We start from the raw sequence: 26,075 nt of genomic DNA, 5'->3' as shown, positions 1-26,075 counted from the left end.
AAATCAATTTATTTATTTTTGGCTGAGTTGGGTCTTTGTTGCTGTGCGTGGGCTTTCTCTAGTTGCGGTGAGCGGGGGCTACTCTTCGTTGTGGTGTGCAGGCTTCTCATTACGGTGGCTTCTCTTGCTGTGGAGAAGCACATGGGCTCTAGGTGTGTGGGCTTCAGTAGTTGTGGCTCGTGGGCTCTAGAGCGCAGGCTCAGTAGTTGTGGTGCCTGGGCTTATTTGCTCTGTGGCATGTGGGATCTTCCCAGACTAGGGCTCGAACCCATGTCCCCTGCATTGGCAGGCAGATTCTTAACTACTGCGCCACTAGGGAAGCCCTCGTTCTAATTCTTTTAAGTGGTAGTTTAGGTTGTTTATTTGAGATTTTTCTTGTTTTTTGAGGAAGGCCTGTATCGCTATGAAATTCCCTCTAAGAACTACTTTTGCAGCATCCCATAGATTTTGTATGGTTGTGTTTTCATTGTCATTTGTCTCAAGGTGTTTTTTAATTTCCTCTTTGATTTCATCGTTGACCCATTCGTTTTTTAGTAGCATGTTGTTTAGTTTCCATGTAATTGTTTTTTTCTCATTTCTTTTTTTGTGGTTGATTTCTAGTTTCATGCTGTTGTCGTCAGAAAAGATGCTTGAGATAATTTCCATATTCTTAAATTTGTTGAGGCTTGTTTTATGCCCTAGTATATGGTCAATGTAGAGAATGTTTCATGTGCATTTGAAAAGAATGTGTATTCTGGTTATTTTGGATGTAATGTCCCGAAAATATCAATTAAGTCTTAACTGTTCTGTTGTATTATTTAGGATCTCTGTTGCCTTATAGATTGTCTAGAAGATCTGTCCATTGATGTGAGTGTGGTGTTAAAGTCTCCTATTATTGTACTCTTGTCAGTTTCTCCCTTTATGTCTATTAGTATTTGTTTTATTTATTTGGGTGCTTCTACATTAGGTGCATTAATGCTGACAGGGGTAAAATCCTCTTCTTGTATTGATCCTTTTATCATTATATAGTGTCCTTCTTCACCTTTCTTTATGGCCTGTGTTTAAAATAGACAAAAAAAAAATAGACAATAAAAGTCTGTTTTGTCTGATATGAGTACTGTGACCCCCACTTTCTTTTCATTTCTGTTTGCATGAAATATCTTTTTCCATCCCCTCACTTTCAATCTATGTGTGTCCTTTGCCCTAAAGTGGGTCTTTTGTAGGTAACATATTGTAGGCTCTTGCTTTTTTTTTTTTTTTTTTTTTTAATCCAGTCTGCCACTCTGTGTCTTTCGATTGGAGCATTTAGTCCATTGACATTTAAGGTACTTATTAATAGATATGTATTTATTGCCATTTTAACCTTGTTTTCCTGTTGATTTTATATTTCTTCTCTGTCCCTTTCTTTTTCTTTTTCTTTTTGTTGTTTGATGATTTTCTTTTGTGTTATGCTTATGTTCTCTTCTTTTTGGTTTTTGTGAATCTATTGTATGTTTTTGATTTGTGGTTACCCTGTTTTTCAAGTATGTTGATCCCATCCTGTTTCTACTTGCCTTAGACTGGTAATCATATAGACTCAAACACATTCTAGGAAATGAAAAAAAAATCTACATTTTCTTACTCTCCTCCCCTACTTTTTATGATTTTGATGTCCTTTTACATCTTTGTGTTCATCCTTTTGCTGTTCATTGTGGTTATCATCACTTTCACAGAAATTTTTTGATTTTTTTTTTTAATCTGTGTACTGGCTTATTTAGGTGATTTGCTTTCCAATTGTGATTTTTCTCTTTCTTATATATTCTTATTTCTTTTCTATTTAGAGATGACCTTTCAGTATTTCCTTCAGGATAGCTTTTGTATTTCTGTATTCTTTTAGTTTTTGCTTGTCTGAGCAATACTTTATCTCTCCTTCTATTCTAAATGATAATCTTGCTGGTTAGAGTATCCTAGGTTGCAGATATTTCCCCTTCAGGACTTTGAATATATCTTGCCACTCTTTTCTGGCCTGCAATGGTTCTGTAGAGAAATCAGCTGCTACCCTTATGGGGGTTCCCTTGTAATTAACTCTTTGTTTTTCTCTTGCTGCCTTTAGAGCCCTCTCTTTGACTTTTGTCATTTTTATTATAATATGTCTTGGTGTATGTGTGTTTGGGTTTATCTTGTTTGGGACCCTCTGTGCTTCCTGTACCTGGATATCTGTTTCCTTCTTTAAGTTTGGGAAGTTTTCAGCCATAATTTCTTCAAATACATTTTCGATCCCCTTTTGTCTTTCTTCCCCTTCTGGAATCCCTATTATGCATAGATTGGCACACTTTATATTATCCCATAGGCACACTTTGTATTATCCCTTTATATTATCCCATAGGCACACTTTATATCATCCTATTGGCACACTTTATATTATCCCATAGATAGATTGGCACACTTTATGTTATCCCATAATATATTATCCCATATAATATATTATCTTATATTGCTTTCATTTTTTTCTTCATTTGACTTTCTGTCTGCTTTCCTGATTGGGTGATTTCCATTGTTCTGTCTTCCAGGGCACTTATTCATTCTTCTGCATAATTTATTCTGCTATTCATTGCCTTTAGTTGCCTTTTCGTCTCAGCAAATGAGTTTTCTAATTTTTCTTGGGTCCCCTTTATAGTTTCTAATTCCTTTTTACAGTGCTCTGCATTTCTGTCGATGGCCTTTCTTAATTCCTTCAGTATTTTCATTATCTCCTTTTTGAAATCGGTGTCTATTAGAGTGAAGAGGTCTGTTTCATTGTTTGTTCTTTCAGGGGAATTCCCTTGGTCTTTCAACTGGGAGTGGTTCCTCTGCTTCTTCATTTTACTTATATTTCTCTTAATTCTGTGAGTTTAGGAGAAACAATTATCTAGTGTGGTCTTGGAGGGCTATTTATATGTGGGAGTGTCCCTGTGTAGCTTGTGTGGGTTTAATATTTTTGGTGCGAGGGCTGTTTTTAGTATGGATGCATGTCGCCTCTTTCCTCAGCGTGTGCTGGCCGTTATCCCCTTGATATAGGGTGTGCTGATGCAGCGGCTGGTGCCTGGTCATGGGGTTATTGGCAGCGGTGGCAGCTCACGTGCACCCTTGGAGCACGCCGTGGGAGCAGAGGCAGCTCGCCACCGCTCCTGGAGCCCGTGTAGGCAGTGTCCTGCTGCCTGAGAGCTCACACAGGGAAAACGCCTGGAATAGCACGTCCTGCCCCTGCCCGCACACACCGCCCACACTGTGGCGCTTGGCCTCTAAGGCTGCCCAGGCTTCCTCTGTGTACACCCCCAGTTGTGGTCGCACCAGCCTCCAGCCCCTCAGGGTGTTCCCACGCAGCCCACCCCAGTCCTCTCCCCGGTCTGATATCTGAAGCCCAAGCTTCCACACCCAGGCCCCGTCCACACTGGTGGCCACGTGTCTCAGGCTGGGCAGTGCAGAGTGATGGCACTGACCGTCTGTGCAGGTTTCTTTCCATTCTAGCTGCTGCAGACCCTTTGCTGAGTTCTCCGAGGCTCCGAAGCCCCCCTCTGTCCCTGCTGATCTCCCCACCAGTGAGGGGACTCCCCAGGGTGCAGGATCATCTCCTCTTTGACAGCTCCCTCCTAGGGGCACAGGTCCTGTTCTGATTCCTTTTTCACGTTCCTTTTTTTTTTTTTTTTTTTTTCCTTTTTTCTTTTGTCCTACCCAGTTGCATGGAGATTTTCTTGCCCTTTCAGAGCTCTGAGCTCTTCTGCCGGCGTTCAGTAGATATTCTATGAGAATCATTCCACATGTAGATGTATTTTTTTTTTTTTTTTTTTTTTTTTTTTTGTGGTATGGGGGCCTCCCCCTGCTGTGGCCCCTCCCGGCGGACCTACAAAACGTGCAGATAGTAGGATTATCAGAAACAATACAAAATAATTATGCTCCATATGTTTTATTTTTTATTTATTTATTTTTTTTGTGGTACGCGGGCCTCCCTCTGTTGTGGCCTCTCCCGTTGCGGAGCACAGGCTCCGGACGCGCAGGCTCAGCGGCCATGGCTCACGGGCCCAGCCGCTCCACGGCATGTGGGATCCTCCCAGACCGGGGCGTGAACCCGGTTCCCCTGCATCGGCAGGCGGACGCGCAACCACTGCGCCACCAGGGAAGCCCGTAGATGTATTTTTGATGTATTTGTGGGAGGAGGTGAGCTTCACTTCTTACTATTCCGCCATCTTGATCGCCTCTGACTTTTTTCTTTTACTTTTTTGGGGTATTTTTCAGAGTTTTTAGAGTGAAATATTTTATATCCAGGAATAAAAGTTATTTAAAACAAAAAAGATGGGCTTGTTCAGTGAGACCACTCAGGAGATAGGCATCTTCAAGAGCCGGTGAACTGCCTGTCCTTGGGGGTGGGCAGGCAGAGACGGTGTCCATCTGTTATGGACACAGTTCCGGGACTTCCTGAACAGGGGAGTGGCTGGGGGCTGCGTTCTTCGATGAACTGTGCCATGACTGCCCCAAAGATCCCTGAGCCTGTGGGAGAAGGGAATAATCCAATGCACTGCTCCTCTTCTCAAACTTGACCGTGCCTGAGAATCACAGGGGATCTTGTTCTAACTCAAGACTCTGACTCAGGAGGTGGGCCCAAGACTCTGCATTTTTAACGAGCTCCAGGTGATGGTGCTGCTGCTGGTCCAAGGCCCTAGAGCCCTTTCTTTCTGGATTTGCCCTGGAGGAGTTCCCAGTCACTGCAGAGCAGACTGATGATTCCAGAGGCAATTGGAAAGGTACACAGGGCTGTGAGGATGAGTGACCTGAGCTGGGTGACATTTCTGGAAGGACTCTTCAGAGACAGAAAAAGACAAGATTCCATCCGAGTTGATGGGTTTGAGACCAGGTCCCCTCATGCTTTGGCTTTGTGGAAAGAGCTCAGTGTTGGACTTTGGTGGGCCAGGATTTGAAAACCAGTTGTGCAGCTTGTTGGCTGTGTGGCCTTGGGCAGGTCATCTTGCCTCCATCTGCCTCAGTTTCTTCATCTGAGGATAGGAATGCCTGCCAGATAAGGCCATGGTAAGGATGAAGTAGGATAACGTGTTCAGATACCTGGCATGCAGTGGGCCTTTAATGAACTCTTGCTTCCCCTAACACCACACGCTCATCTCTTCTTGAAGGTGGATGAGATTTACCACGATGAGTCCCTGGGGGTCCACATAAACATCGCCCTTGTCCGCTTGATCATGGTTGGCTACCGACAGGTAAACCCCCATGTCAACAGGCAGTGTTTGAGGGAGAAGGGGTGGGGGGCCAGAGCATCAGACCAGCTAAGGTATCGGGGAGGGATAACAGCATCTAGGAAACATTTTGTTTCCAAAATTAGAACCCCAAAACCATTAGAATTGAGGTTTCAGTGGCAGAGGCATCTGGGGTTGGTAAGCGGGGACTTATGAATTCCCTCCAATCAGGTAAAAATGGACAGTCCTTAACCCCTACAGCTGGAGGTCCTGCTCCATGAATCGGTGGGGAAAGTGGGGCTTGCGGAGGGACCAGTGACCGAGACAAGTCCTGCTAGGGTTGTGGCCGGGGGTTCTGGGCTCTGTTGCTTGTTTTCCCCCATACGGGAGTAAAAACAGAACTCTCCTCTAGGGGCTGTTGTGGAGATTAATGATAATGAATGCATAGAGGAGTTGCTCAGTACAGCACCTGCCTGTGGGTTACTTGAGGAATTAGCAGTAATGTGAGTTCTCAGCAGACAGGTGCCCCAGTACAGGGCTTGGCACAGGAACTTTCCCTAAAACGGAACGGGGCTGTGTGCCAGTGGCAGCCGGAGCCGGGACAGCGGTGACCTTGGGGTAGGCCCTGCTGTCCTGCGGGCCTGGGTGTCCCCTGCTGCTGGGAGCACAGCGCAGCGTGCCTGCTGCAGTCCGTGGGCTCTGACAGGCACTCTGCTCTCTGGCCCCCCAGTCCCTGAGCCTGATCGAGCGCGGGAACCCTTCTCGCAGCCTGGAGCAGGTGTGTCGCTGGGCGCACTCTCAGCAGCGCCAGGACCCCGGCCACGCGGAGCACCACGACCACGTCGTCTTCCTCACCCGGCAGGACTTTGGGCCCTCAGGTACGCAAGGTACTGTATTTGCCGTGGCCAGGTGTGTGCAGCTGCAGGGCGGAGGCCAAGGCTGTCTCTGGGGCCAGGTCTTCTGGCAACAAAAAGATCCTTGGGACTTTGGAGACAGGACCTGGCCGGACAGGTAGGCGAGCTTTGGAATGGTTTCTCGGGGGCCAGGGGAAGTGAAGGGGCCCCGCTCTGGTCCCTGCTGCCTTGGTTGAGCCTGCAGGTCGCTGTGAGTCAGGCCCTAAGCCCTGTGATCACCATCCTGGAGCCTGGCTGCTCGAAGACCTCAGTGATCTTCAAGATGCTTCTGCCCACATTGTATCCTTCTGTCCTCACTGCAGGCCGTGGGGCACCTAGGGCGGGGTTGGTGTGGACTTCAGAAAGGACGGCCCTGCTCTACCCACATATCCATGCCTCTCCAGCCTAGTGATCCCAACTCATTCATCTCCTGAGATTCTCCCAACTGTGGAATGGGAGAAATAGTACTCTTTGCCTCCCTCCATTCCTGGGCTGCTAAAAGGGCTGAAGGATGCAACCAATGTCTGTGACAGAGGATGGCTGAAAGCGCTCTGCAGACATAGGAAGCTTTGATCACCCCCAGGTTTCTGTATGGGGAAACCGAGGCACAGAGTGGCAACGGGGCTTGCCTAGGCCTCACAGCGGAGAGGAGACAAAGCTGAAACTCAGACTGGATCTCCAGGCTCCAAGTTGAGGGCTTTGTAGTGTTTTCTGGTTTGATGCTAGAGGAGAGTCAGCCTCTACCAAAAGGGCTGCTTGTCTGAATCCCTGAAGCCCCAAAGGCAGGCTTGTACGCACATAAACAGATTTACACACGTACACGCATACAGACACACGCGTGTACAGACACATGCATACTCATGCACAGACACACATGTGAAGACACACAGACACGTGCATACGGACACACATACATATGTGTACTTGCATGCCCTGTAGAGCACATCCAGACCTCCAGGACAATCGGGACCCAAGAAGCCTTCTCACAACAGCTTCTCATTACACCCCCAAAAGCATCTCAAATAAGAGAGGATTTCAGCAATTCCAAAGACAGGGAATAGCTATCTGGTCATGGTTGGCTGAAAGCCTGAGGCAGGGAGCGCTCTCTACCATCTCCCCCTCCTCAGATGTCTTCCCCAGCCCAGGCTGCCCTCCCAGCTGATTACGGGCCCTGGGGAAGCAGCCCCCGCAGATCACGGGCCTCGTACACAAAGCTGCTTACTCAGTGCCACGTGCTGGTCCCCTGCACTGCCCGCGGCTCCTGAGGCCTGCGCGGCTGTGTCTGCACCTTCCCGTGTCCTCCCCTCCCCCTGCCTGCCCCCCACCTCGCCAGAGTCTCTCACCTGTCCTCCAGGCCTAGCTCTAGGCCCCTGTAAGTCATGCCCCGGTCCCGCTCAACCCCTTCGGTCAGAGCCCTTCCCCCCAGCCACCCCGCACACCCCTCTGTGCTCCTTGAACTCCGGTCCTGCAGGCCCACACCTAGGCTGACCTCGTGACCCCTAGTCTCCCTGCTAAGTCATCTGCCCCTCCGGTGTGTGGGTGTGCTGGGGGGCTGCGGGCTCGCGCCTGTTTTCCCCGTAGTCTCTAACACGGTGCCACCTGCTACCCTGCGTAGACACATTTGGAGATTGTTTGTTGACTCACCAGCGGACTGACTGACTGGAGGGATGGGGCTCGGAAGCTGGCTGTATGCAGTCTCGGGGCCGACAGGCACAGAGAGCTGCAGGCCAGGAGGGAGAGCGGCAAGCCTTCGGATGTGGGGGCAGCTTGGCCCAGGAGCTGTACTGCGGGTGCATACACACGGGGGGCGCGTTGCAAGGATCCTTCTTCCTCCAGGGACCCTCCGGCGGTGACCAGGTCCGGACGTCCCTGCGGTGGCTGGCTCGGCACAGACCTCGTCGAGTCCTACCTCACCTGCATGTGACCTCTCTCTCTGCCCTCTCTCCCTCTCCCTGGCAGGGTACGCGCCTGTTACTGGCATGTGCCACCCCCTGAGAAGCTGTGCCCTTAACCACGAAGATGGCTTCTCCTCGGCCTTCGTGGTGGCCCACGAGACCGGCCACGTGTAAGTGGCACCGAGGGGCGAGCTGTGCCTTGAGCTCTGCGTGTGTGGGAGGCTTCGCCCCAGTTGAGACTCCCTTCCCAGTGTCCAGGGAGATGCCAGAGGAGCTGCCCCGACGGGGAGGGAGCCCTGGGGCCCAGACAGCAATTCCGGGCCTGCCTTGGGCCCAGCCCCAAATCCAGGGCCTTGGGAGACCAGATGTGGCCCTGCCTCTGGCAGGTCAGTAGCAGTGTCACCTTATAGGCACTGCTCTGCTCTCTGGGTGGCCTCTATCCCTCCATCTCAGCCACACCTCAAGGCCCTCCCAGTGCTCCGCGATGGAGCCCTGGCCTGAGTCCATCAAAAACAGGGGCACTTAGACCCAGGCCTCGGGCCAAGTGGGTGGCGGGCTTGTGTGATCCTCGGGCCCGGATTTGGTTTAGAGCATGTTCATTCATTCATTCAACCAGTATTTCTTGAGCACCTGCGGTGTGCCAGGCCCTGTTCTAGAAATAGGGCTGCAGTGGAGAACAGGACAGAAAAGCACGCAAGAAGCTATGTGCTGGGAGAAAACAAATAATCCACCATCCAGTGTCTGGTGGTGACATATACCTGTCACAGTCACGTCTCCTGGCCTTGTCTGTCCACAAGGGCAGAGCTACGGGACCCGCCCCCAGCTTGCCCGCCCCCAGCCCACACGCAGAGTGAGGGCTGTTTTCTGCAGCTGGAAGGACATGGGAAGAAGAGCAGTGGGCCAGTCCCGAGGGCGAGCCTGCCCTCCGTGGTTGGCCACACCCCTCTCTGCATCTGCCTGCCCCTGCGATTTCATCCCAGACCTGCCCCTCACTGCGGGGGTAGCACCTCCTCTCTGGGGCCTCCGTTTCCTCATCTGCAACACGGAGGCTGACACCAGGGAAACCTCTGAGGGCCCTTCCTGCCCTGGCAGCCAATGCTTCCACATATTCTGGAGCCAGTAGTTTGTCTTCCTGTATGTGGGTGGCAGGGCGTGTCCACTCTTCACTCACAGAGCCCCTCCCTATGGAGAGACAAGGTCAAGCTTAGAGGCCCATGTGTCTGTCTAGTGGTCAAGGCCAGATGCAGACGCCTGGGAGTGTTTAAGAATTTAGAACCTTTGGGCTTTGGTGTTAAATACTAACTATAAAGAGCAAACTTTTACATTTAAACTATCATCACGGCAGGTAGGTACCACACACAAAGCTCTGTGCTGGGTACCGCGGGGTCTAGGAGAAGCTAAAGAGGCTGGCACCCAGGGAAGGTGCGGTAAGGGAGGTCGAACTGAACAGAATGAAACTGGTCCTTGCACGTGAGACCTTGGGTCTGAAGGGAAGACAGTGCATGGCGTGTGAGTTGTTAACGGTGGAACAGGCGTTCCCTGCTGTGGGAGGGCAGCCCACGGGGAGGGCGGCCAGGAGAGGTGTCCTGGGGCCAGAGTGGGGCTGGAGCTGACCTCGGAAACGGTGAGGACCTGGGTAGGGTCTGAGGAGGGGGCAGGAGGGCAGAATGAGTCCAGCCCCATTGGGGGGGCCAGGCGGGGTCTCAGCTTCCATCCAGTGGGGTGGCCCTCTCCACTGCATGGTGGGGAAACTGAGGCCAAAAGTCACAGTCTGAAGCCTGGTCAGGGCAGGGTCTCAGGCCCACCTGCTCATCTTCCCAGGGGTGGGCTCCCTGGGCATGACTGAGGGCTCCCCTCTGTCCTCCCCCACCCTCTAGGCTCGGCATGGAGCACGATGGTCAGGGGAACGGCTGCGCGGATGAGACCAGCCTGGGCAGCGTCATGGCGCCCCTGGTGCAGGCTGCCTTCCACCGCTTCCACTGGTCCCACTGCAGCAAGCTGGAACTCAGCCGCTACCTCCCGTAGGTCACCTCCACCCTCTGGGCCGGGATGGGGAGCAAGCGGCCTGCCACTCCGTCTCCCCCAAGTCATCTCCCCTCCTAACACCATCCTACTCCTGACACATGCTCAGTTCTGGGTTTGCTGGTCAGCTCCTGGGGCTCCGGGGACGTGGAGGCCCAGGACGAGCATTAGACTCGGGAGCTCAAGGCCGAGAATGGGCACAGAGTGGATTTGGGTGGGTCGGGTGCCGGCAGAGATACTGTCACTAACCTCATGCAGCAGCCGGCCGGCGCCCAGTGTACGTCCTGCACGGCGGGCTGACTTGTCTTCTTCTCTCAGTGCAGTGAGCCCTCAAACTGTCCACGAGCCAACCCTTAATCTGGGCCATGAAGTGTCTCTGTAACGCGGGCAAAACAGGCCCCGTAAGAAAGCCACAAGCTGAGTGCCTAACCACAGCCCTAGGTGCCCTTGCCCTGGAGCTCCCAGACATGGTCGTGGGTGGGAGCGAGGGGAGGGCAGGGCAGCCCGTCCTCCCTGGACAACACAGCTCCTGGCACAGGGCCGCGGGGGCGGATTCCTGCAGGCCTTCCTTGCTTGGTTAACACCCCCTCCTCTGGGAAGGGAGAGCTTGGGAATTCCTGTCCCCGCCCTGCTCACCTCCCTGCCTCTGCCGGCAGCTCCTATGACTGCCTCCTTGATGATCCCTTTGCACCTGCCTGGCCCCGGCCCCCGGAGCTGCCCGGCATTGACTACTCAATGGACGAGCAATGCCGCTTTGACTTCGGCACTGGGTACCACACCTGCTCAGCGGTGAGTTCCCACGGCCTCTGCCAGCTGGATGCCAGGTCAGGTCCTCCTGGGATGCAGGCTGGTCATTCACAAAGCACCTTAGCCCAGGCAGGGTGACCAGGGCCCAGGCCCTGCCACTTTCTGCCACATCCCCGCCCCACGCAGTCCCACAGAGGGGTGGGGGGCCAGCGTGTGTGGTGACTGGAGAATGCCTGGAAAGATGGGAACAGAGTAGAACAGAGAGAGTGGGCCACTGCTGGGATCCTGGCTGGGCTGGTCACCGGGGGAGTTTATCTGTCAGGTGGCCCATGTGTCAGATCAGGTGCTGGGCTGTGGCCTGGTGGAGAAATACTTGCCACCCCTGCTCTTTGGGCATTTGGCAGGATGTTTTGGGCAGACTTCCCACACTGGTAAAGTTCTCCTGTGCCCCATATAACCTCTCTCCAGGGGGTCAATTGCATGCTTCCCCAACCCTCCCCCACCCCCATCCCATACTTGAGGAGATAGATACAAGGGAGCAGAGTCCTGTCCCTACTCTGCAGGACAGGGCAGGGGAGAGCCTGGAGCCTGGCGATCAGCTAGAGCCACATAGGAGAGAATTGAACAGCTGCTAACCAGGGCCCAAGTGGAGGCTCAGAGACGTGGACATCCCAGGGCAGGGGGCTCTCTGAGGTGTCAGGCCTTGGTGCCTCGAGTACCTCAAACCACCCCCGTCCAGGAACGCAGCCCCCTCCTCAGCTCTGAAGGACCAGAAGGCCCTGTGTGTGGCCACCTTCCCTACTGCCCAGGCCACACTGGAACACCTGGTCTCTGCTTTGGGAGTGGAGAAACAGCCGGGATATGGGATTTCAGTGCCCAGATGCTGTGTTTGTAGGACACTAGTCTGGCCAGCAGGGGATGATAGGAGAGAAAAGGAAATTGGGGCTTTCCTGGACAATCTGAAACAGAAGGGTGCCAACCTCTGGTGTGGCTGGGTGAGATTAGAGGGAGGTGGGAGTCCTGACCTTGTCTGGGTGCTGTAGGGCCTGGGCTAGACTGGCAGCCCTCTCAAAGCCCCCCACATGCACAGAGCTCATGGGGTATCAGTGGACCCAGCCTCCCCAGAGCCTCAAACCCTGGTCCCTGCTCAGTCATAGAGTGGCCTCTGCAAAGGCAGGGAGGGAGGCCTGGGGAGGGAGACCAGAGGCGTGTGGGCTGTGGCTGGTGCCTTCTTTTCGGTGCCCTGTTGGAGAGAGGAGGGGTCACCGAGGCCAGTGGCTCTTGGGGTGGGGTCGAGCTTGTGCGCGCGCAGGGCTCTGGCTGGACGGGCCCCTCCTGCCCCCCTCGCAGTGTTCTGGCCCCAATGCCCGCCACACCCTCCTCTCGCTCTGTCACTGTCCTTTGCTCCCTGGACAACTCGTCAGAGCTGGGGAGCTAGTCCGGCCCAGTGACTCTGAACTTGCCGCGCAGTTCAGGACCTTCGAGGCCTGCAAGCAGCTGTGGTGCAGCCACCCTGACAACCCTTACTTTTGCAAGACCAAGAAGGGGCCCCCGCTGGACGGGACGGAGTGCGCGCCAGGCAAGGTACCTGCGGACCGGGGGCTGCAGCAGGAGCGCCTTCCCGGGGTGCAGGCCCCACGGGAGACCCGCCTCACTGCTGCGTGTGTATATGAATGCGTGGCGGGGGGCTGGGGGAGGGCTGAGGACATGAGCCAGCCTCGCGTGTGGGCAGATGGGCAGGGAGTCCTCGCAAGAACTCACACACATGCCCTCTCCTCTCCGGCACCACAGTCCTTGGCTTCTACAGCAGCAGAGTTTGGCCTTGTTTCCCAGCCCATCGGCAGGAATGCTTACTGCCGTTTGAGGAGAATGCAGCCCAGGCAGGTTAGGGAACTTGTGGAGGTCAGACAGAGGGTGATTGGCTGAGAAGGGGTGAAGGGAAGATTCCAGGTGTTCTGCCTCCTCCCCCCACCCACCATGCTGTTTCTTGCCCCTCCCCCCCAAACCTGCCCTTTCATGTACTTCCTGGGGTGTGTTTGCACCCTCTTGTGTGTGTGGGTGTCAGGAGGACCCCGGATCTGAGAGCCCTGAGCTGAGGTCTGAAACCCACCTCTGCTCTATCGCTGGCCATGCCCCCCCCACCCCATCTCTGTGTGGTGACCTTGGGCCATTCTTTGACCCCTAATGAGCCCTGACCAAGCTTCCTTCCCACTCCTCAGGTTGTGGTGAAGTTGTGAGTCATGTCAAAGCAAATGAGAGGGCTGGGAAGAAGCAAGGTGCTGCCCCCAGCAGCCTGTCCTCTGCCCTTCACCCTCTGCCCTCATCTGTTCTTCCCATTCTCATCTATAAATGGTCTGCCCCTTCACAGATGTGTGGGGCTTCCCATGGCATTGTACAGGCCCTGTGGGCTCCAAACCTGGAGGGCTGTTATCCTGGAGCCTCGGGTCTACCTGCTCCAGGTGTGTTTGAGTTTCCAGGCCCTCTGCTATCACAATTTCACATAAGAGTTAATCAGTGGCTCTCAGTTTTGTCTGCATGTTAGAACCATCTGGGGAGCTTTAAAATCCCCCACACCCCAGAACAGGGAGTGACTGCAAATGGGCACAAGGTATCTCTTACGATGGTGGAAATGTTCCAGAATTGGATTGTGGTTATGGTTGCCAAATGCTGTAAATTTATGAAAAGTCATTGAATTGTACACTTGAAATGAGTGAAGTTTATGGCCTGTAAATTTCAGTTGACCCTTGAATAACACAAGTTAGGACTGCATGGGTCTGCTTATATGCGGATTTTTTTTTTTCAACAGTAAATACCACAATACTACCAACCTGTGGTTGGTTGAATCTGTGGATGCAGACCATGGATATGGAGGACTGACTATAAGTTATATGTAGGTTTTCAACTGCAGAGGGCAGGCACCCCTAACCCCTGAGTTGTTCAATGGTCAACTGTATAGTGCTTATTTTAAAAATTACCACTTCTTTTAAAAATCCCTACCTCTAGGGCTTCCCTGGTGGCGCAGTGGTTGAGAATCCGCCTGCCGATGCAGGGGACACGGGTTCGTGCCCCGGTCCGGGAAGATCCCACATGCCGTGGAGAGGCTGGGCCCGTGAGCCATGGCTGCTGAGCCTGTGCGTCCAGAGCCTGTGCTCCACAACGGGAGAGGCCACAACAGTGAGAGGCCCGCCTACCACACACACACACACACACACACACACACACACACACAAATAAATCCCTACCTCTAGAGAGTCTGACTCAGTCTGGGGTGAAGCTGAGGCGTCCAGAGTTCTTAAATGTTCCCCAAGTGACTCCAAGGCTGAGAACTACTGAGTTATCTCTTGAAAAAGACCCAGAGAGCTTTGCTGTATTTCTTACCTATGGCCCTACAGGAAAAGGGAAGGGGGTTAACTTTGGTTGAGACCTCCTTTGTGCCTGGCCTTGTGCTGAGGGCTTTGTAAGTGTTGCTGCCCTCAGTTCTTAGAACAGTCCCATTTAACAGGCAAGTACACTGAGGCTCAGCAAGGTGAAACTATGCCAAAACCACACACAGCTAGTAGTGGCCAAGCTGGGATTCAAACCCAGCCCTCTTGGACTTGAGGCATATGCTCCCTCCACTGCATGGATGGACCTCCCGGGTGGCTGGCTTCCCTCCCATGAACATACCTGCCTGGGGCCCCTGGATGGTGAGTTCAAGGTACAGAGCCAAGATCAACTCTAGATTGTGTGGGAAGATTGTGTCTTCTCTCCCTTATCAGCCCTTTGTTTCTCTGGGGGTGGTAAACCAAATAATTGCACAGTTATTGTCATCATTAATAATACCATCTGCCGTTTTTGGAGGGCTGTGTGTGCCAGGTGTTATCTCACTGAATGCTCACAGCAGCCCTATGGGCAGGTGCTGTTATCCCCATGGTACAGTTGAGGAATAGGATCAGAAAGAGGAGCCCTTTGCTCAAGGTGCCTCAGCGCATGGGAGGGGTGGGATTCTGTGTGACCCTGACGCTCATGCTCTTAACATTCCTTTTTCTGGGCTCACCCGTGGTGCCTGCCAGCTGTGCCGTGTGCCCGGTTGGGCACTTTCTATGGCAGGCTAGGCAGCCGTGGCCCTAGGGTGACCTCGCACCCTCTGCTCCATCCCAGTGGTGCTTCAAAGGTCACTGCATCTGGAAGTCGCCGGAGCAGACTTATGGCCAGGATGGAGGCTGGAGCTCCTGGACTAAGTTCGGGTCATGTTCACGGTCGTGTGGGGGCGGGGTTCGATCCCGTAGCCGGAGCTGTGACAATCCCCCGTGAGTGCACTTGGCTGAGGTGGGCAGGGCAGGGGCCTGAGGGGGTTGGAGAGGGAGTCGCTGGGGGGCAGGGCACAAGAAAGAAGGTCCCCTGCAGGTGGCTGTGTACGTATTCCAATGGATGACGGCCCAGAATTGTTGGGGGCGCCAAATCACTTCCACCTGGGTCTGACATCTCCCTTTGTGTCTGACTGACATCTGAGAATGGGTCTGAACCAGCGATTCTCATTCTCGTCTGCGGAGAATCTAGGTGGGCCCAAGCCTTGGCCAGTTTAACAAGCCCTCCTGTGACCCTGATCCTCCGGCTAAACTTTGAGAAAACACTGATCTAAATGTTCACTAGCCATGTCTTGGGACGATAAATTCCCCACGTCTGTTTCCTACTACATGAAGCAAAACTTCTTTCAATTTTTCTTAACTTATCTCTTTCTAACATCAAGTCCCCCCCTCACTACCCCCTACCCATATGTCAGCATTCTGAGGGAATAATCTCTTTCTCCCATTTATCCCCTCTATGGGGATCCCCTCCCATGGTTTTGGAACCTGTGAGCACCAGCTTTTTATGGCCTCCGTCTCCCAAGCTGAAGCAGCCTGCTTAGAACAGCTTCATGAGAGATGGGGGCTGGCTGGGGCTGGCCGTGTGGGTCAGCTGTCTCCACGTTCAGTGATTCTGAACCTCTGTGGGGCAGGGCCGGTCCCACCCCTCATAGTGCTGAGTGATGTGATGGGGACCTCAGAATGGCAGGGTCCTAGGATCACAGAGGCTCGGTGGTGGTCACCCTCCCTCCAGCATCCTCAGGAGCGGTCCTTCATACTCTGCTGTGTACCTCCAGGGATGGGACGCTCAGTGCCCCCGGAGCAGCCTATTCCTGTGTACTGACCCTTTACAAATATGAGCCAAAATGAACAGCCTTGTAACTTCAACCTGTTGGGGGTATGAAAGCCAGGCTAAAGAAAGGCACGGTGATGCCCACTCTGGATAAACCACCTCCCAGTCATGACAGATAGTTATCCCCATTTATTGAACTCGTCTATGATAATAATTATTTTTATTTTATGAGGCTTAAATGAAGTATAATCTATGCACTCTCAGCACCATGCCCAGCACGGATTAATAAAGGACAGCTGCTGTTATAATTACTCCAGTGTGTGGAGCACTTTCTCTGTGCCAGGTGGGGTGCTAAGCACTTCCATGCGTAAACCCATGTAATCCTCCCAGCATGTCTGAGCAGAGTTGCAGTAACCTTGTTCACTCGGGTACTTTGTATCCATAGTGTTACCGAATCCTTTTAATTTAATGGGGAAGAGAGTACAGATTTAAATACCTGTTTAAAATTTATTCTTCACAGACACACCAGAAGGTAGGTAAAATAAGAGGTGTTATGGTCCCTCCTGTAAAGCAGAAGTTAAGGCACAACGAGACTTGGGGTTAGATTTAGCCAGGCTTTCTTACTCCAAATCCAAGTCTCTTTTACCACTCCTCAGTTTATTATGATATTAAATGTAAGTGGATGCAAATAGGAGCAGTTGAGTCATTTATTGAGGGCCTACCATATGTCAGAAGCTGTGTAACGGTTGAAAGAATATACAAAGATGAATCAGATTGATTTCTCTTCTAGCTCAGTTGGAGGGGGTTAGTCATTCCCTCCTGTCTTCCCCCGTCTCCCTCCCCCCATCTTTTGCCCCCTTTCTTTTGCTCATTCTCTCCTCACCCCATCACACACACACACACACACACACACACACACAAAATAGGTGGCATATGCCTGAAGGAACCAAAAGGCTCTGAGCTCAGCAGTCCTCACAGTGGGGGTTCCTCTCTAGTTTGTAAGTTAGTGGAGCCCCTTTTTATGCTACTCTAAAAGGCTGGGCTACCCCAGGTCACCATGTGGGAAGCCTGCCCCCACCCCCAGCCTTTCCAGCCAGCACGGTCTCTCTGCACTCGTCCCAGCCCAGCCTATGGAGGCCGCCTGTGCTCGGGGCCCACGTTCCAGTACCAGGTCTGCAATGGCGAGGAGTGTCCGGGGCCCTACGAGGACTTCCGGGCCCAGCAGTGCGCCAAGCGCAACTCCTATTACGTCCACCAGAATGCCAAGCACAGCTGGATCCCCTACGAGCCGGACGACGGTGAGCGGAGCCCTGCTTCCCACGCCCACCCCGTGGCCCTGGGCATCTGCTGGGTCCATGTCTTCCCAGGCAGGGCTTCCCATGCCTGGCCCACCAGTGAAGGTGGAGGGACAGTGGTGGCACCGAAAGGGATATTGCAGTCAGCAAGTTTGCCATACGCCTTTGTGCAGGCCTTTGCACTGTGTGCGTTGGGGGAGCCACAATCCTCATCACAACCATCCTTGATTTGTATGCTTATGCTGACTGTTTTCTGTCAGATGCAAGGACAATGTCTAGAGCAAGGGTTACTTGGCCCCAGAGGTACCGGCTGGCAGCAGTGCTGGCTGTCGGGGTTGCTGCCTTTCAGACATGTCCTTACCTGTGCGGAACGTCCGGTACATGTGCGGGTGCCCCTCGCTTTGCATAACTGGCATCCTGAGAAGCTTTGTCCTATTACATACCATGTTTTTAGGTTTTACTGATTGTGCTGCTGTTTCAGTAGTTAATGAAAATGATTTGACAGTCAGGCCGATGGGAGTCTGTGGGATCCTCCTACTGACCCCCTACAGGCTACCCTGGACACAGGTCTCAGGACTCACGTAGAGGGTCTGAATTCTGGGGCCAAGCCAGTGCCTATCTGGAGCATTTCTCACAGCGGCAGAGAGAACCCAGTGAAGGGCTGGATTCGTGCCTTCAGCCTGGAAGGGCCTTTAACAGTCCTCTCAGTCTACTTTCCCCTGCCGGCCTCTCCGTGGTCCTTCCATAGCCTGATGCTTACCCGCTACCATGTAGCACTCGCATCAGACAGCACTGATCAGAATGGCCTTTCCTGAGCCCAGGGCCACCTCTTCGTAGCCCTGGTTCCAGAGTATCAATATCAATTGCAAGACCCTCCATCTTCAGCTCACATTTAGACCGACAGTCTTCAAGTTGGAAGGGACCTTGGAGGCCTGTGTATTGCACCACTCCCGTGCCACTGTCGGCTGGCTTCCAGGGCTGCCCAGAAACCCACCTGCCTGGGGTGCACTGGTCAGGGTCCTGCCTGTCTTCGGGAGGGATGCATCCCCCCACCCCTTAGCCCCTGGCCCAGGTCCCACCAGGAATATGACTCCCCCTCTGCATGAAATGCAAAGTAGTATTGGACGTTGTGGCTCTGGACTTGAGTCCTGAGTGCTGGGGCAAGACGTCACCAGGTATCCTGGGAGCCCAGGGATGAGGAGCAGGGAGCCAGATGGTTCCTTACAAATTTTGCTTTGGAAGCCTTGCACATCCATCCAGACCCACACAAGCTGCTGCAACACGGGGTGGAAAAGGGCTGCAAGGCCAATGGGGCAGCTGGACTTTGGGTTTTCCCAGGACTTCTAGACAAATTCCAGGAAGTTAGCTAAGCCCCAACCTCCCTTTTTCTAAGAAACACAGCAAGTGTTTATATGTTCTCCGGAACGTACTTTTGTAGGACGTTAATAGCCTTGATCTGATTGTTAGAACTAGAAAGGATCTCCCTCCTTCCCTCACTGCTGCTCCATTTTGTAAACCCAAAAACAGACCACTGTTCGGCCTTACTTTCATGCAGGCTTCTAGTGTTCACAAGCATGGTAAGATTCACCATCGTATGTGTGATTGGTGATGTGTATGTAGAGGTCAGAGCAGGACTCACGCCAGACTGCCTGGGTTAGAATCCTGGCTCTGCCTCTTACTGGGTGGCTGTATGGCCTTGAGCAAATTCCTTAACCTCTCTGGTCCTTGGTTTCCTCCTCTGTAATGCTGCTTCCTTGGGGGTATTGAGAGGCTTAACTTAGTTAATTCACGAAAAGCATTTAAAGTTGTACAGTAAGAATGTATAGAGGTTTTAGAAGTCTGGCACATAGTAAGCTTTCATTAAGTGTTGGCTTATTATTATTGTTATTATTATTGTTTTATCACTTGATGTTTCTTAACAACGTGATGTGGCATTTTACTGATCAGGCATAATAAATAAGGAACTGAGGCTCAGAGAGGTCAGAAAATTTGCCCAAGGTCACATGGCTCATAAGTGACACAGCAAGGATTTTAAGCCCAGCTCCACACCTAGTTCTCCCCCCATTGCCCAGGGCTGGCCCCCGGAGCTTCCTGTTCGGGCCACGCGTTAATGTCGGTCTAGGCCAACCCACTTCCTCCGAGCCCAGCTGGCTCAGTGTGGTCCCTTTCCCCACAGACGCCCAGAAGTGTGAGCTGATCTGCCAGTCAGAGGACACAGGGGACGTGGTCTTCATGAACCAGGTGGTCCACGACGGAACTCGCTGCAGCTACCGGGACCCGTACAGCATCTGTGCCCGCGGCGAGTGTGTGGTAGGTGCCCCCCTCCTGGCCGTCCCGGGAGCCTGGAGGGCTGCACTGCCTCCTTCTCCTCCCTGGGAAGACAGGCATCGCCTCCCCTTCCTCACCCATGACACCCCTCGGTCCTCAACGTGACCCTGGGATGCTGGAAAAGGGTTACTGCCCAGCCCCATTCGAGGGGAGAGGCGTGGCCAGGTATAAGACTTTGCCCATGTCACACGGCGAGTCCAAGAATGCCTCTCGGTCCAGGGTCCTCTCCTGTCAGGGCCTGGGGACTGAGGAGGGGGCCGGGGGCTGCCGACCCGGGGGTGGTGGTCGGGCATGGAAGCCTCTTCCCATTGACCCCATCTCTGGCTTCAGCCCGTCGGCTGTGACAAGGAGGTGGGGTCCATGAAGGCAGATGACAAGTGTGGGGTCTGTGGCGGCGACAACTCTTACTGCAGGACTGTGAAGGGGACTCTGGGCAAGGCCTCCAAGCAGGCAGGTGAGCAGGTTAGGGCTGGGGGACTACCAGGAGGGGCTGGGGTTCTGGCCCAGCTAGAGTCCCTAGAGCCCGAACCATCCCTTAGGTGGGCCCTCCCTCCTTGAGCCGGGCCACAGTTCGGGGTGGGGGGTGAGGGGGGGCCCTGGAGCCTGTCTCAGACTACAGCTGCCCCTGGCTGTGGTCCCTCATCTTCCAGGCGTGCTGTGCCTGCGCTTGGGCTCAGGAGCTCAGAAGCATTTCCTGCTTGGCACTGTGTTGTCCTAGGAACTCAGCCATCTCTTTGGCCTGGGGCTGTTGGTGGGAGTGAGGGTCCAGACAGGTCTGTAGATGAGGCCCAGGCTGGACTGGTAATTTCCTTTTTGCTCTTCTCTCTCGTTTTTTTTTTTTTTAACTGAAGTGCTTCCTGCTTTGAACTCCTGGTGCCTTAGAGTTCCTTGACTTCCCTCCCCACCTCCAATCTGGCCACACTTGCTGTTGAAAAGGGCCAGATATTAGTCCTTTACACTTTAGTATGAACTAGATTCATTTCCCCTTGGGGAGTGTTTCAGCTTTGCCATGCCTCTCTCTCTTTGTTGGGGGAAAGTTGATTGCTCTGAGAAAGGTTAGTTTTCAGGCCTCGGATTGGGAGGATCATGGGGGCCCCCCATGCTGGATCTTCATGGCCTATTTCATCGAAATCCCTACAGTGGCTTAAAGTGTGAGAAGAAAGAGGGGAGGGAAAGTCAGGAGAGAAAAGGAAGGTCAAGAAAGTGGCAAATAATAGGAACTAACACACACACAGAGCCCAGTAGTATTTATAGAGCTGCTTAAGCTGTATGAACTGTGATCCTCTCAGCACCTTATGGAGAAGGGCCCATTCCTATTTTACAGACAAGGAAACTGAGGTTCCTGGGTATCTGTGAGGAGAGGGGGTGATGGGGGATGCTGGACAGTGGGGCTACCAGCTCAGGATGCTCATGGTTTTTCTGGATCCTTCTCTGTGGCAGGAGCTCTCAAGCTGGTGCAGATTCCAGCAGGTGCCAGGCACATCCAGGTTGAGGAGCTGGAGAAGGTCCCCCACCACATTGGTGAGTGCCGGGGTGCCAGGAGATGGGCAGCCAGGCCCCGGGACCTGCCCTCGGGTGTTGGGGGGAGTGGGAGGGCAGAGGAGAGGATTCTAATGCAGAGGGCATTTCATGAGTTCGAATAATGGGAGAGAACCCTTTTTTATTGATTGATTGATTTTTATTCATGTTGAAATGGGAACCTGCTCCATGGTTCAAATATCAGAAGGTATGAAAGGAGATCCAGTGAAGATTTCCCCCACAGCCCCCAGCCCCCATGGGCAGATTTCTTTCGGGGTGATGAAAATGTTCTGGAATTAGACAGTGGTGATGATTGCAGTCACTGAAGGGCAGAATGGTTTGGTATGTGAATTATATCTCAGTTTAAAACACGTAAGTATGGTTTGGAGGAGGCTCCTGGCGAGCACGTGGGCAGAAGGCCGCTGCCCGCACGTTGGGCTGTGGCCGGGTTCCCCCACCCTCGTCTGTGCTCAGGCTCCTTACTGAGGGCATGTGGGCTGTGATGTCCCTGGGCCTCGGCATGTCACAGAGGCCACTCTTACCCACTGTGCCCACCAAGTCACCCTACTTGTCACCAGCTCGTCATAAACACGAACCCAAAACCGAACATCTCTGGGCAAGCTTGTATATTACAAAAGTGCTGACTTTTTATATTTTTAGGTTATTATTAAAATAATACAAAACATTTTTAAAGTCTCCTGGAGAACTTGCACTCCGTGGAGAATACATCTGCATTAGCACAGCTGTAAAAATTCCTAACCTGCTCTGGAGGGCACCTGAGTGTAGTCCAAGCAGGCATAAGACACAAGGGGAAACTGATGCGCAAAGTGGCTTGTGGGCCCTCTGTGTGCCCTCATTCACTTGCGGGGTGAGTCAGTCTGGGCCTGGGTCCCCCATCTTCTACCCCGTGCCCCTGCCAGCTGCACCTCTGCATGGGGGGTGTGAGACGGGAGGGCTTTGGCTTGGCCGCCTCCCTGCCCACTTGCCTGTCTGGCTGTGGAGAATTACGCCTGCACAGGGGCAAGGAGAGAAGGTCATTTACCCCTGGAAGAGGATGGTTACTTACAGACACTCCTCCTACTGCACCCCTACAGATGATTCCATAATGTCAGCAGCCCCTTGGGCCCCTGGCCAGCCCCTTCCACCCACGGCCCCCCCACCCCGCTCAGATGTCTAGCCCTTCCAAGGAGCTAGATGGGCTTGTAGGCAGCAGATAGGCTTCCGTGGAGGTCGGGGCAGAGGCTCCTAGCACCTGCGGCAGGCTCTGGGTGGGCACACTTGCTGTGTGTTTATGGGGTGAGAGTAAGAGCTCTCCAGGAGCCTGGGCGGGGAGGGAAGCAGAACTAAGACATGTCGTCGGCACAGGTTGTGTGATTATACGTGTGTGAGATTGCAGCGGCCCTGGTGTAAATGTGCAGAACATGTATGTGGGAGTGAGTGTGTGTGTGCCCGTGTGTGTGCACACGTGCGCTAACAGGGTATGTACTCTCTGGAGAAGCCCGGGACAGGTGGCAGCCTTGGCAGTGAAGGCCAAGGCCCTGTCCAAATGTGTGAGGTGCTCCTGGAATTTGGGGGCATGGACTCTGAAAGGAAGTGAAGGGAAGACAAGCCGTGCTGTTAATATCCACCGTGTGTGGGGCTTTGAGCTGGCACTTTTCATTCGTTATCTCTTTGGAGCTTCATGGTAACCCTCTTGTTATCCCATTTTGCAGTTGAGGAAATTGAGGCTCTGAGAAGTTAAAAGAGTTGCTGGAGGTACCGAGTGGGTCAGTGGTAGGACCTGGGCTCAGAGCTGGTAGGAGGTGGTGGAGATTCCAACCCACCGCCCCCAGGAAGGCGGGGTGTACATCCAGGGACCAGGGACAGCAGTGGTCGTGAGCTGTGGAGGCAGACAAGGGCCTGAGGAGATGCTCAGCTCTAGCCTGGAGGGTCTGGTGATTCTGGGGGCTGGTAGAGATCAGGTCGTGGGAAAGGAGGGGGCGTCTCTCCTCCCACTCAGCAGGGAGGCTGGCCCTCCAGAGAGCTGGGCTACCAGCCTCTGTGTGTCCAGGACAAACCCTTGCCCCTCTCAGGGCCTCTGATTCCCCATCTGGATTAATAACAGCACCAACCTCAGGATGCGTGTGAGGATCCCACTGAGTAGGGAGCAGAGTGAACGGCATGTGGTTCATGCCCTGGATCCTGAGCTCTTATATTATAATGACACAAGGTGGGGACACCCCGGGGCTCCAGAGCCTTTGCCATCCCCACCTGGCTGGGGGCTCGGGTCCCACGGTGCAGCCATTCTCTGACCCCTGATGCCTCAGGGTGAATGAGGCTGTGACTCGGGGGCCGTTGCTGGGGTGTCTGCAGCTACACACCTTCCGCCCGCCGGTCACCCAGCGCCTTTCAGTTACAAGTTGTGAGTTACTCGCTGACTGCGACTTTAAGGGGGAAAAATGGACAGATATTTTTTATACTCCTGCTCTGTGCCAAGCCCTGTGCTGGGCCAAGGACACTGAGATGGAGGAGATACACTGACAGGCTATGGGAGAGACAGGATGTCTGTAATTGCAACAATGCTAAAAGTCAGGTGCTGATTTGATGACAGTAGTAGTGCCTACCATTTATTAAGTGCCAACTGCATGCCATGCACTCTAGTGCCTAGTTCTTTATATATATGAACTCCTTTAGTTGTCCCAAGAGCCCCGTGGCAGGGTAGGTGGGCAAGGGATACTGCGATTATCCTCATGGGGCAGCAGCCCTACGAGCTAGGTAGAATTATCATTCCCATTTTACAGATGGTAAAACTGAGGCAACACAGGGAGGCTAAGTAACTTTCCCAGATCAATCTGGCTCCAGAGCCTGTACTCTTAGCCTCTATGCTCTGCTGTCGAAGTTGTAGGGAGGGCAAATCCCTGTGGACTGGACAATCAAAGAAGGCTTCCTGGAGGAGGGGAGAATTGTGCTGAGCCTTAAATGTGGGTGGAGATTAGTCAGGCAGGAAGAAGAGGAAACAAGATGAGAGGAATGGTGTGTGCCAGGGTCCAGAGGCAGGGGTGCTATGTGGGGGCAGTAGGATGACCTATCCGACTGGGTAAAGGGTCAGGTGGGAAGGAGTGACAGGTGGGCAGGGAGCCCCTAGGGGCCCACTGGGACGGCCTTGAAACCCCTGAGGTGTGGCTGGTGCTCCTGTGGAGGGGAATAGAAATCTGTGTGACCCTCTCCCCATGGCCAGCGGTGAAGAACCAGGTCACAGGCAGCTTCATCCTCAACCCCAAGGGCAAGGAAGCCACGAGCCGGACCTTCACTGCAATGGGCCTGGAGTGGGAGTACGCGGTGGAGGATGCCAAGGAGAGCCTCAAGACCAGTGGGCCCCTGCCGGAAGCCATTGCCGTCCTGGTGAGTCCCCACCCTGCGTGGTGGCCCCTGCCCACCCCCGCTTGCTGCCCCAGCCCAATCCCCTAGCTCACCGTCTCTGCTACTCAGCCAGCGCAGGCCTGGTGGAAATCCTCCTGTTGTGGTGTCTTCAGGAGTCTGGGCAAGGCCAAGATGCCCTCTGTGCTTCGAGGCTGGCAGGATGGCAAGTGAGGAGGAAAAAAGAAATGGTTGTCTCACTGTCTGATCAGAGATGCCCCACACAGGGAGTCTGTTCTCCTAACACAGGGTCAGAAATAGGGCCCAGGAGGAGCTGCAGGGACCTGGGTTGGTTCCCCCATCGTTCTGCCATCATCCAGTATCCAGCTGCATTATGGCTTTGCCAGCAAGTGAGTCCAGGAGTCCAGTGGCCTGTGGCCCAGGGCTGCTGTCTGGCACTGCCAGCCTCCTGAGAGGGGGATGGGGCCACTGTCCCAGTTGAGGCCCACCTCTGCCCACACCCCCTCTTCCTAGACCATAAACCAGGGCTTATGGAGCAGGGATTGTTAACTCAGGAGACCAGACCGGGAGGGGCTCTGTTGGCACTGGCTGGTGGCAGGGAGACCTTCTACAGGCTTTGTTCCTGGTGCTACCCTCATTAGTCAGGGAGGTCCTAGAGGGCAGGATCTGAAGCCTGTTGATGTCAGCATATTAATTCAATCCAGCATGTGCTTTATACTCACCCTGTATTTGTTGTCCACCCATACACCCATGGCTGATTAATTTTCAACGAGAGTACCAAGACCATTCAGTGGGAAAAGAAGAATCTCTTCAACTAATGGTGCTGGGACAACTGGATATGCACATGCAGAAGAATGAAGTTGAACCCCTGCCTCACACCATATACCAAAATCAGCTCAAGATAGATCAAAGCCCCAAGTACAAGAGCTAAAACCATAGAACTCTTGGAGAAAAGAGAGGGATAAATCTCATGATCTTGGATTCTTAGATATGATACCAAAAGCATGAGCACAACAACAAAAAAGAGATAAATTCGTCTTCATGGAAATTGAAAGCTTTTGTACATCAAAAAAGACGTTTTTAAGAAAGTGAGAAGATAACCTGAACAGACTGGGAGAAAATATTGGCAATCCTATATCTGATAAGAGTCTCTATTGTAGACCATCTTCTAGAGTCAGGCAGTGTGGGTGCTCTGGTGAGCAGGACAGACCAGCAGACATGGTTCCTGCCTTCATTGGAACTTAGGTATGTGGGAAGGAGAATCACCGATGGGCACACAGGCTGTTCTCAGGCCTGGCACAGTAGCTGCTTAGCTTGAGGGGTTTTTTTGTTTTTTTTTTAAAACATCTTTATTAGAGTATAATTGCTTTACAATGGTGTGTCAGTTTCTGCTTTATAACAAAGTGAATCAGTTAAACATATACATATGTCCCCACATCTCTTCCCTCTTGCATCTCCCTCCCTCCCACCCTCTCTATCCCACCCCTCTAGGTGGTCACAAAGCACCAAGCTGATCTCCCTGTGCTATGCGGCTGCTTCCCACTAGCTATTTATTTTACGTTTGGTAGTGTATATATGTCCATGCCACTCTCTCACTTTGTCCCAGCTTACCCTTCCCCCTCCCTGTATCCTCAAGTCCATTCTGTAGTAGGTCTGCATCTTTATTCCCGTCTTGCCCCTAGGTTCTTCTGACCATTTTCTTTTCTTTTTTTTTTTTTTAAG

General features: G+C 53.0%; 1 protein-coding gene across 1 annotated transcript in view; it reads left to right on the top strand.

Annotated features, from left to right (window-relative positions):
• ADAMTS14 (ADAM metallopeptidase with thrombospondin type 1 motif 14) overlaps window positions 1–26,075 on the top strand; it is an 87,772-nt gene that overhangs the window by 52,286 nt on the left and 9,411 nt on the right. Inside the window, exons 4-15 of the mRNA XM_028481476.2 lie at window positions 5,121–5,204; window positions 5,911–6,058; window positions 8,033–8,138; window positions 9,846–9,989; window positions 10,647–10,779; window positions 12,208–12,321; window positions 14,878–15,026; window positions 16,978–17,153; window positions 19,327–19,460; window positions 19,809–19,932; window positions 20,919–20,999; window positions 24,214–24,377. Coding sequence (XP_028337277.1) covers window positions 5,121–5,204; window positions 5,911–6,058; window positions 8,033–8,138; window positions 9,846–9,989; window positions 10,647–10,779; window positions 12,208–12,321; window positions 14,878–15,026; window positions 16,978–17,153; window positions 19,327–19,460; window positions 19,809–19,932; window positions 20,919–20,999; window positions 24,214–24,377 — 1,557 coding nt within the window. The remainder of the gene's footprint in view (window positions 1–5,120; window positions 5,205–5,910; window positions 6,059–8,032; window positions 8,139–9,845; window positions 9,990–10,646; window positions 10,780–12,207; window positions 12,322–14,877; window positions 15,027–16,977; window positions 17,154–19,326; window positions 19,461–19,808; window positions 19,933–20,918; window positions 21,000–24,213; window positions 24,378–26,075) is intronic.

Source organism: Physeter macrocephalus, chromosome 20 (genome assembly GCF_002837175.3).
Source record: "Physeter macrocephalus isolate SW-GA chromosome 20, ASM283717v5, whole genome shotgun sequence".
Lineage (NCBI taxonomy): Eukaryota > Metazoa > Chordata > Mammalia > Artiodactyla > Physeteridae > Physeter > Physeter macrocephalus.
The sequence above is the reverse complement of the archived record's forward strand: the minus strand, read 5'-3'. Positions and strand labels throughout refer to the sequence as shown.